The sequence below is a fragment of the Oryzias latipes genome, chromosome 4 (assembly GCF_053564925.1).
Source record: "Oryzias latipes strain Hd-rR chromosome 4, Olatipes_Hd-rR_3.1".
Classification (NCBI taxonomy): Eukaryota; Metazoa; Chordata; class Actinopteri; order Beloniformes; family Adrianichthyidae; genus Oryzias; species Oryzias latipes.
In genome coordinates this window covers 7,014,206-7,026,129 of record NC_136240.1, presented here as the reverse complement: position 1 = coordinate 7,026,129, position 11,924 = coordinate 7,014,206, and the positions used below count along the sequence as shown (strand labels likewise).

At 39.5% G+C, this 11,924-nt stretch overlaps 1 protein-coding gene across 2 annotated transcripts in view; it reads left to right on the top strand.

Moving 5' to 3' along the window:
* Nucleotides 1-1,286: 1,286 nt before the first annotated feature.
* The window catches only part of LOC105353880 (uncharacterized), a 98,806-nt gene continuing 88,168 nt past the window's right edge, over nucleotides 1,287-11,924 (top strand). Inside the window, exons 1-2 of one of the 2 annotated variants that reach the window (XM_023954030.2) lie at nucleotides 1,287-1,624; nucleotides 8,221-8,342. In XM_023954030.2, the coding sequence (XP_023809798.1) occupies nucleotides 1,522-1,624; nucleotides 8,221-8,342 (225 nt within the window). In that variant the 5' untranslated portion in view covers nucleotides 1,287-1,521. The remainder of the gene's footprint in view (nucleotides 1,625-8,220; nucleotides 8,343-11,924) is intronic. The other variant, XM_011473780.4, reaches the window with a different exon arrangement.

Below are 11,924 nucleotides of genomic sequence, written 5' to 3'. Positions count from 1 at the left end.
TTTAGACTTTCAACTGCTTTCTAAAAGTGCCTTTTAACAGAGTAGGGAGCCCCCACAATGCCCCCCTCACCGGTGTGATGACACGCAGTGTCCACATAAAGAGAACTGTAAGTATAGAACCAACAGTCTGGAAAAGTGTTTTCATTATTAAACCTGCTATTGCATCATTGTTACTTATGGGTCAAATCAGAATTAGCTTAAAGAAAATGAAAAAGCAGACTGTAAATGTGAAAAACAGACATTTGAAATACATTAAAAAAACAATTAAATAAAAAAAACAAAGATTTACACAATAGGGATAATACTCTTCCAAAGTTTGGCACATCAGAGGAGGACGACACAGGGGGCACAAGCAAGAAATGACATCACCACAACCTCTATCGCCTGATGTCAATCAGGTCCTGGTAGCCAGTGGGCTCAAAGCCCCACCCCACATAAAATTAGGATCATTACTGATACCCAAATAATCTGAATTGAAACTATAAAATGAGTAAAAAGTGAAATTTTTTTTATGTTGAAAACACAAAACAGCAGCTGTTACAAATAAACATTATTTTTCACAGTTCTGGGTTGAAAGTTTTTTTTTTTTTAAGTATAAGTTTCAAAATTACTTTTTTTTCAAATTTTCTATATTTCCTTTAAATTTGCACTGAGTCATATGGAGTTTAAAACAATTATTTTATTTGTGATTGATTTTCAAATGTACAATTGAGTTCTTTATTTACTTTAAGTTAATCCTGATTTGACCACATATGTTACACCATAAAAACATGAATTGATTCACCAGGATGATAAACTAATATGTTTAACCTGCTGCTGTCAGAAAAAAAAGACTAAAATAAACCACCTTACTCAAAGTATAGATGTCATAAAAACCCATCTCAAGACACATAAATGACCTTGAAATTCATTTAGTAAGATGAGCTTATTTAACTCTTTTGATTTTCTATATCTTTCGTAAAACTTAGAAATAACCTTAGGTCAGTCAGATGCGGTTAAAAAGTCCAAATAAATTCTGCTTTCTTTGTTGGAAAGAAACTTGCATCTGTACTTCCCAAAAAGTGTAAACACAAGGAGGGGAATTCCAACCCCGTTACTCATTTCCTACACTGAGTTTTGTTGCAACATTTCATTGTTCTCGATTCCTCTGTTTTATTGTGAAATTCTTTTACTAAAAGCTTTGTACCTTAAATGTGTGAAACCTCATAATTTGAAGCAATAGTTTGCAATGAAGTCTGCTTGTGATTTTGAACAGTCGGACTTCATTGACTTCCCTGAAAGCCTCTCCTTTCTCCTCCGCGTAGCTTCCTGTCCCAGCCTGCCCCAGTGCACTGCTGTGATTGGTCGCTCTCCTCTACAACTTCCGCCCAAATGAAAACACAGAGCTGTCAGCTGACAGAGCAGAGTAAAACAATGACAGGGGAAACTGACTTCTGACGGGTTTTGAAAAGCCTGTGTGGCTGCTGCGAGTGGAAGCAGAGGGATGTTAGGAGAGGGAAGAAGGAGCTGCTGTGTCTGGAGATGAAACAAGTTTTGAACAAGTTCCTTCATATAAAGAGAGACAAAATGGGCAGTGAATACCTGGTACTGTCGTCTACAGTCTCCTGTACAAGTTCATATAAAGGTACGTATAGTTTCTGCGTGAGCCTTCAACGTTTCTGGGGGAGTGAACTGAATGTTGATTCGCAAATTGTTTTCATTTTTGTGAAATATGGAAGGATTTACTGCAATGGCAGCGAACTCTGGCAGCTGGAACACTTTGGTATGCAGCCCTTTACTCATAATGTCCATTTTATGGAAAGAGCAGCGTTCTTTTGGCATGTAGGTGAGGCCCAGCGTTTGGTAACTTACTGGACTGAACCATTTCCAAGTGTTTTCTTTGTACAGCTGCTTGGAATTCAACACAGCCTTTACTTTTAAAAATGAAGAAATCAAAGTCAGAAAAATCCAAATTGTACTGAATAACTAAAATAAACTTTAGAATCCTCATGTGATAGAAAAAGTCCAGATCATTTACTTCTAATAGTACTTAAAGGAGGGCGTGGTCTTTTGACGGACACTTCTGTCACATAACAAGCAGGGACAGCTTTAGTGGGCGTGTTCCAACCACTATTAGGCTTGTTTGTTCCGATTTACTCTTTTTAGGAGAGAAATCAGATTCAGTGACATCATTTCAAGATGCCAACCACTATAGAGCCAACAACTGGATTCAAAGAGGTCTAATTCTACGTTCACACCAGCCTCTGCCACCCGCCTTCAAGCAGCCACATTCAGTGAAAAGTCTATGGAAACGTGTAAACGTGTGCTCTTTGGGCTTCTATGTTGCTACAACATTTATTAAATCCATTTTTGGGCTTTATGTACATTAAGTGCGTGTTAAAAGTTAAACCAGTCGAACTTTGATCTATCAGGGACTTAGATTTGGTAGTGATGTAAGGGTAGCGTTCTTTTCAATTACTTAAAAAATTGCATAATTGCAGAACAATTCTATGACAGCACGTCTTTCATGTGTCGGAATAGAGCTGTAAAAGGAAAAGCCTGAAGCAAGGGTGACCAGATTTGCATCACTTTGACGTTTGGTATCAAACCTCTCCCAGCTGCAGGTGGCAGACATGTGCTAGTATCAGGTAACAGTCCAATGTGAACACCGTAAGCTAAAAGTGTGTTCAATAACCCACATTCACCAAGTTCTTGAACACGCAACACGTGTGCATAGTGTAACACACGAATGGGTCCATAAAGTCACTAGTCTTTATATCTGTTCAGCAGGATAAAAATCCTGCTAATCAATAATGCATAATTTATGTTTAAAATTTCACATCTTGCCTCTAAATGATGATTACCAGTAGATGTTTTTTTTAACCATATAAACTCAGTTATTGTCACTATTTTTTCGTTAAATGTGAGTTTGGCTTTATTTATTATTATTATTTACAGTCTGACCAAATCTGCCAGACTGTCACATGAGTTTTTTATTTCCCAGACTTTGATCTCCATCAGTTGTTTTTTTACTTTTTTACATTTTTTATTCCTTCTTCATTTCTTTAGCTCTGCTCGAGGCCTTTCAGCGTTTATTATACCTTTATGCTCGTCTCAAAACGGTTGCAGCAAAGCACGATAATAGCATTAAAACGATATTTAATGGTGAATTAAAGCAGAATAATTATTCCTAGACTCGTGGATTTCTCTGAGAAACAAGTGCGTCGACCTAACTGCCTTCTCCAAAAGTTTTCCGGCCAACACATCTTGTTTTGGATAATCTGGACAATTTTTTATAATTTTGAAAGATTATGCAATCGATTTAAACAACTTCAACGTGATCAATCTTTTGCTTGACCTTATATGAAACGTATTAAATTCAGAGTATAATAATATTGCTTTTGCTACTATCCATGATGTCCCCTCCCCCATGCGCTAGCCCACACCCCCAGCCAGATGGCTGCCACATAGGCGTTTCCTTGCCCAGATCACGCTGGTTTCCCATCATTCTTTTGTTAATGAGGTCGTTAACCATGAAACAGAGGATTAAATCATCCAAAATCTGGCCTTTTTCTATGTTTGTCATTTTCTATTTTCTGCATTACTCAATGCAGCAAAAACAGAACGGTGCACCTGTGCGTTTCCCACATTTGTGCTGTTCCTTGTAAACACGTGTGTTACTGAGACTACAATAAACGAATCACTTGAACAGCTTACTAAAGCGCGTACCTGAAAGCATGTCCAGTCGGTGGAGGAGTGCAAACATAGATCTTGAGCGACTCGACACGGTCTCATCAGCGAAGTCCGCCGGCCCATCCGGAAACAATGCAACCCATGGCGGCCGCCGCCACTGCTGCTGCACCCAGGCAGTTTTGTTCGCTGTTAAATCATGAGACTCCAGCCAGTTAGTCAAGCAGCCTCCTTCATGTGGAACACTGACATCGTTGACAGTTAATTATGGGAGTCACAGATCACGCAGACATGTCAGCTCCGCTACGATTGACGTGCCACATGTTTACATCTCTGTTGTAATGTTGTTTTCTAGTCATTTCTCAGCAGCTGTACTGTTATTTAGTTGCAGAAGCGCCTCAGGGCTTGCCATAATGATCGTAAAAAGCAGCACAGATTCAGGGAAGTGAAACACTAAAAGACTTGTGGGTATAATTGGAGAACCTGCCATCGCAGTAACTTTGGAGAGATTTTAGGTCAGGCTGTTGAAACATGCACACTCTGTATTACATAGCCTGTCTGTCTGTCTGTGTAGGAATCTTTCCACACTATTATTTTCTGCGTGTTTTAAGTCATTGTGACAGTGGCCAAAAAACCAACTAAACCTAATGTAAAGTTTCACGGGGAGACGAAAAAGAACATGAATTTAGACAGTGGAGTACGGAAGCTACAGGTCAGGACGGTTGTCTTGGTAGTGCAAGTACCATGAAAGGCCAAAAAAACAAAAAAAGGAAAAAAGTTTCAAAGGCATTTCACCTTCACAGCTTGTCTCCAAAACAAGAACACTGCTGGAAAAAAAAGAATGCCTGGTCAGTAAGAAAATCTGCTTACGCAGATTGTGTTGGGTTGGATTAAAAAAACAGTCTTGATTAAAGCATTTTTCATCTCATGATAGATTTCCACCTGAAGGCACAACAAGAGACCCAGAAGAGACAGTTGCTTCAGAGGCAGCGCCTCTGACGGCTGTCTCCCAATGTCTTTATGGGATGGAACCAGCTCATCTGGCCTCTAGCTAAGCTATTTAGTCTTCAACTTCAAAGCTGCTGCTCATTTCTTATTACTACAGCAAAAAAATACATACATTTTGGTCAAATCATACAGTCACCAGAAATGTTCTGTAAATCCTTTCTTTCTATAAATCAACTTGAAATTGTTTTCAATTGTTATTTCAATTTAATTTGAATTATTTTATTTTTTATTTCAAAGTTGGGCTGATAATAAAAACAAAAACAGCTTTTCGTAACACAAGAGTAAAATTTGAAGTTAGAGTACAACCAAAAAATGTCAAATAGTGTTCCCTGTTCAATAATGGCGTCATTAAATAACTCCAGTTATTTTTTTGTCTGTTGGATCTCTGCTTCTATTTAATTATGTCTGTCCTTTTTTTTTTTTTGACAAATGAATTCTTTTACTTTTCAACTAATTTCAGTCTCAGAAAATAAACTTTTTTTTTCAAATCTTAAAAAATAGAAATGGCAAAACAAAAGCAGAAGATTTGATCCAAGAAAAACTGGACAGGGCCAGTTCTTTCCTCATAATTAAGCATCAATGAATGGCTCTTATGTTTTAACAATGAGGTGATAATCTACAGTATGTAACTGCTCTAAATATTAAAACGTATCTGTATATCCTTGTTTTATCTAATGACTTGCATAAATAACAGTGATGTACACGTCAGTCTGTGATTCTTTTACATTCTTGGTATGTGTTTTGAAGCAATCTTGTTTTAAATGTAGACTAACTCCATTTGTCTACAAAGTATTTAAAGTCCCACCCCAATCATCTTTCCATGTAAAAGCGTTCCCAGTGGTTTTTTAATAATGATTATACCGTTTTTTTTAATAAATCAATAAACCTGTGTTGTTTTTAGGACATAGTTTCTGCAGCGTGGCAATAGATGATCAAAAACTCACCTCTGAGTTCTGGGTGTGCTGTTAGCAGGGAAGTAAGCCTCCGCTGATATCCCATCATCCCTTTACTGACACTCTTTCCTGCTATCTTACAGTCCCTCACAATCCAAACCTAAAATTACAGCTGCAACAAAAATGCTAAACAACACTGGAGTTATCCAGTCGTCCAGTTTTGATCCAGACTTCAGCTCAGACTAGGAAAAAATGGATCTATTTGTCTGTAAGTGGATGATCAGAATGGAGCGGAGCAGGAAGACTGTGGCCTGCCAACTGTAGTTTGCACATATCAAATACAAGGTTTTTCAAACAAAGTTTCTCCTGATCTCCTGATTGACCAAGATCTGAACAAAGAAATAGGTCGAAATTGAGTTTTAAGATTAAATACTTTTATATATGTCCTTGATCATGAGAAAAGTGCTACCAAAACAAGTTCAAACACCAGAATTCTCATTTTCTTTGAAATGGTTCTTTAATTTAATTCCTTCTTTATTTTGAAAGCCTGCTGTTCTTGTTTATTTGTGTAAGCATCACTTCCTGTCAACAGCATCTGAGTTCAGTTCACAGTGAGTGAAGCTCCTTGTGTTTCCCTTAGGCCTCCCCAGTGCACCTGAGTACCAGTACCCCTCATCTTTGATTTATTTTTTATGTAATGCATTTAAAGACATTTTCCTCACATCTAGTTTATTTCTGTTTGCTTTGATTTAATGTCTGCGCGGCTCTCCATTGTTCCCTTGGCACTTGAGTGATCACCGTTAACTCTGAGGTGGAGTCAAGAAGCAGCAGAGACAGACTGTCACATGTCTGATTGTAATTAATCATCTTCCTCATGAAGAACACAAAGATAGCTTAGATAAGAATAAAACAAGACGTTTAAACTTACAAGAAACTATGATGACACTAATGAGATTCATTTTTTGTTTAGTTTATATATATTGTAAACGTGTGTTTATCAAATTTGGTTATTTTAAATTTGTCAACTTGATGGTAAGTTTTGTTTCTGTGTGAATTCTTAGTTTTTTTTTTTGTTTTTGTTTTTTGGAAGGGTCCCGATAAGCACAATGCTTCATCCCATTATTATTATTGTGTTTAAGGAACTAAACAACTAAACATTCAACACTTTTTAAATGCATTTTTTTCAAATGTTGTGAATCCATTGATTTGCTAGAGTTATTTCAAACTTAACATAATCTAATGTCACAAAATAAAGTTTCTAGTTTTAGCTGTAAACAAGTCAATTGATGAAAACATGAAAAATAAAAACTGTAACTAGAAAACATGGTTTCTAATTTAGATATTTGAAGTGTGTAATGTTACATTCACACCAGGCTCATGATGCACAAGTTGTTGAACACACTTTCAGCATGCGGTGTTCACACAGGTTTGTCACTTTCTGATGTTATTGCATGTGCTGAAAGTTGGAAGAGACTTGAGTGAAATGTCCAAGCGGTTCAAAACTGGTGAAGCTTGCTCCAGGATTTTTCTTTTACAGTTCTATTCCAATACAGTATAATAAAGACTTAATGTCATAGAATTTCTGCATTTATTAATGTCTCCTCTGTGATACATTTATAAACAATTGGTACTTCTATAAATTGAAAACAACGCTGGATCTGAGTTCCTGATTGGTTCAGGTGGTTTAATTTTTGCTGCGTGTTTTGTACACAGAGCCCAAAAGTGAGCTTAAAAACATGTGTAGCAATGCGTGACCGTGAGAGTTTTGAAAAATGTACACACATTTTCATTGGAAGTGGTCGCTTGAGTGCCAATACTGGTGTGATTGTAGCTTTACAGTTTGTCGCACTGGTCAGAAATGATATCTGACAAAACGGCAATAATAATATAAACCAACCATCTTACAATTTTTTTTACTTAAGTTGGTAATATTTTATCGGTAAACAATTGAAATATTTTCTGTTGTAGAATCAGTTTAGTACACAAGACATGTCCAACTTAGGTTTTGGGACATTTTGAAATTCTAGGTTTCATGTTTGGTATCTGCAGCAGAGAGAGTGCTCTTTGTTATCGGTGATCCAAATGTTTCTTTAAGACCGTTGATGAGGGCTGTGGTATAAAATTGGCAGACATATGGTAGTTCCCTTAATGACTACTAAAGCCTGGTTGCCAAGGGAGTGTTGTTATATTCACCTCCAAGTTAAGGAGTCAGCTTTTACAAAAGTGCGAAGTAGTAGAGTCTAGTTTAAAAATTTCTATTTGATATTCACAGTTTTATTTTTTTATTTTCTGATTGATGTGAAGGTGGTTGTTATTTCATGATGAAAAGGCAAATAAATAAATAGATGAGCTTATTACAAAAAGGCCTGAATTCCTTTGGTCACGCATCGTGTTTTTATCATTAAGTCCATTATATCGGCCTGCTGCACTTACCTCCAAGCCCAGCTTCTCTTTCACATTCCCACAGGGTTTGAAAATAACAGGCAAATGCTCAAGGGAGTTGTACAGTATGTGTTTAACACTATGATAGAAAAAAGAAGGCACTGTACTCAGGAGACTATTTGACATGAATCTCAAAGCGAATCAGGGATTAGCCTTTGATTCAGTGTGAAACTGCTCATAACATCTATCCTCTCCTCTTCCTCAACAGAGATGTCAGAGTGCTTTATATGCAGGGACGGTGAACTAATATCCAGCAACCCTCTGAGGAATTTCTGCGACTGCAAGAATCTACTTGCCCATCACGTGTGTCTATCTACATGGATCCAGAGGGTGAGGAAGATGTCCTGTGTGGGGAACCTTGATATTGAGAATTTAAGCTTGGCTGTTTTTCCTCATCAGCTACTCGTCAAAATGTGAAAGGGGAAACATCTGTGCTGGATTTCTAACGGCAAATAAATACCTCCTTGGCATTCCTTATTGAGACAAAACACTGCTGTCTAATGAGCTACATTTCACATGGAAATACCAATTACTTTTAATGAGGGTTTCTAACAATGATAATGCATCAGAGGTTCACACACTAAAAGGTGCCTCATAATAGGCTGGCAGAAATCCAGGAGGCTATCATGCAGCCGACACCTGTCACCTACTGGAGAACAGCTCATTAACCTCTGAGGTCCTCTTTGAACCTGCAGTTGTACCAATACATTAGTCAGTGGTGTTTAGATTCTTACAACAATGCATTTTATGCTCTTTGTACTTAAGAAAATATGCTTTCCCCTCCATCAACTGCCACCTTAGTGAAGTGGTAGTGGATGTGGGGAGGGTCAAGAGCTTAAGTGATCATAAGGGTTATGATGTTGTCTGTAGGAAATGCTCCTGCTAGACAGGTAAAAGTCACAAGTCAAACTAAGAATAATGCTAAAGCATCTTACAATCAAGATCTGTTCTGTCACCTGGACTGGCCTAACTAAGATCCCATTCTGGAGCCAGGCCCAGGGTTGGGGCTCTGTACCTGGTGGCCAGGCTTCCTTGCAGGGGGCACGGCCTGACAAAGCTGATGACTGTCGAAACAACGGACAGCTCAACGCCTCCCTTCTCGTGTTCCCAAATAGGAAGTACTGATATTGGAGCCGCCATGTTGAAACCAGTCAACAGGGATTGGTCCGAGTCGCTCTGAGTCATTGTATCTATGGCAACTACTGTCACCAAACATGAGTGAGGTTAATGTGATTCCCCACCTCTGTCCACACCTCTACCTCTTGAACACAGGTCACACCTTTCTTCGTCCATTGTCTTTACCATCTATAGACAAAGCCAGTAAAAGGTTACGTAGGATTACCTTCACATGGACCCCTTTCCTCAGGAAGGGCCACAAGGGGGCAGTACTGGATGACTGGGAGGAAGTCAGTGGTAGGGCCTCTAAGGCTTTCAATGGCATCCACCCTCGCCAATCAGGAGTGAGCCTGTGGGAAGGCAACACCCCTACCATTTGAAAGCAGGCTCAAGAGAATCTGTCAATCAAAAGTTTTGAACGTGTGATGTGTGACTAGCTACTTTTATTGAGACATCTGATTGGTCAGCCTATAACTTGAATAATTGCTCTACAGAAAAAAAGAAAAAAAATTGAGGATTATCAGGAACATGTTAAAAAAAGGTACCAGATCAAGAATAGTTTTTCTGACCAATAGAATGACTGAGTAATGGCTGTTTATTTCTCAATAGAAGTCTATGGAATTTTGGCTTCTTGGAGCCAGCATGTACTTCCTGTTTGGAATGTGATGGGGGGGGGGGGTATACTCACATATACAGTCATTGGAAAGAGGTCAGTACTAGACCTTGCAATTGTGTCATTGACCATTAGCCGTTTGTCCTGGATACTCAAGTGAGGAGAGGGTGGAGCTTTAATCTGATTACCACCTGGTAGTGAGCTGCATTCTCTGGCAGAGGAGGAGGCTGAACATAGGAGTCCCAAATGCACCATGATAGTCTGTTGGGAACATCTAGCTGAGCCCGGAGTCAGGAGGGTCTCCAACTCCCACATCTGGGACCAGGTACTTCGGGAGTCTGAAGACGTTGTGTCCTAGTGGACCACACCTTACACCTCCCCTGTCAATGCAGCACTTCAAAGCAGTGGCTGTAAGATCTCAGAGCAGCAATCCATGAACCCGGTGGTGGTCGTTAAAAGTAAGTCAATCACCTCACATTAGAACAGAGTCCAAAAGACAACCTGAGTGTAAAAGCAACCAAAGTTAACCATTGTTGTGCTTGGAATATGACAAGGCATGAGGACCCGACGTACAGTCAAAAGTGAAATTATTTTAAATAATTAACAGACCATTCCAGAGTCAAAGCTGGAGTTCTTGAACTTATTGCTAAGTGAAAGAGAAAAAAAAACGTAATTCATTTCTTTATTCCATTTAATATTTGTATGTTTCCACACCGACCACTGAATATTAATTAAGAGTAAAATGTGTCTCCTGTGATGCATTCCTGCAAGCTTTGGATAAGTGGCAGACGAAAAGCTACAGCAGACCTTTCATCTGCACCACCCAGCTGTCAGAGTGAAGAGGCACTTCCATTAAGTGTGTGTCTTCCCACTATACAATTACATACAGACAAACACACAAGCTCATGAAGCAGGCACGCACAAACGCACTCTCCGATGAGCGTGAGCCAATGCTACCAGACCACTTTGGTTTATGTGTGCGAGAACAGCAGACAGACAGAGCGATCAGGCGACCTTTTAGAGTGCTCAGGGTAGGGAGCCCCTTTCCCCTTTTTATGGAACAGAAATCAGCAATTGACCTGTCACTTTTGCTCTGATAGCCGTCTCTGGCAAGCAGGTCAGGCGCATATGTCCAAAGTGCCTCTTAACCGCATTTTATGAAACCAGGAAATGTAATTCAATAATAATTCGAGTCGTGAGAGAGGCAGCCTGCTAGGACTGATAGCATGCACCCTTACCTCACGTGGCAAAGGGCCCACGTGGGAAATATGGGCAAACATTTAGCCGGATCATACTTTTGTACTGAGAGATGTATAAAAACATTCACAACACTCAGATCTAAATGATTGTGGCCAGCATGGAAAGTCTTCTTTGCCACTCCCTTCTTCCTCCTCCAGGTTCCCAAAGACAAATAGCACGGCACAAAACTAATTAGTAACAGGGAACTAGTTAGGAGATGCCCTTTTAAAAACATGTCCAGAGGCAGGATTTAAATATAGGGACAAAGTCAGTGACTGAGTGTGCCTGGGAGATCCCGGCCTCCAGGCGCTGCAGCACTTTGACCCCTGACCCTCATTATAGGGAGCTCATTCCTGGAGGGGTGAAAACCCCGGCAGCTTAATGTACAAGGGCGCAGGAGGACTGCACCAGCCAAGCATGGTCTGGTGCGCCTCGCCGTCGACAGCTGCAGGAAATACAAAGTGTGCAACCATAATTTTCCAAAAGGCTTTGGATCCCGGCAGACAAATTCAGACATGCAGGTTGACTCTGTGTGGCTTAATAGGAAGCACTCCAACATTTGTGTTTCCAAACAGCTAAAATAAGTGATGAAGAGAAGTTAAATAAATCATTAATGCATTTCCTGACAATTCTCATCTCAGCAAACAGACCTGGTTTATATTCATCAGTCCAACACTCGCAGCAATCACACCAGAGCCAGGGGCCATGCTCCTCTTTACACAATTACTCTGCCTAATAGTAGCGTTCTGTAATTATCTGCCATTACCATGTATCAAAATGTTACATGCATGTCATGCATATTAGCAGAGGATTTTATTTGTTGTCATTAGCATCCTCGGCAGCAGCTCGCAGATTGTTGGCGTGGATTTTCTGTTTCTTGAACAGTTTTTGTTCATGCATCAGAAAAGGACTTCTTATTTATATAACTGCTGCGGCTGCACTGG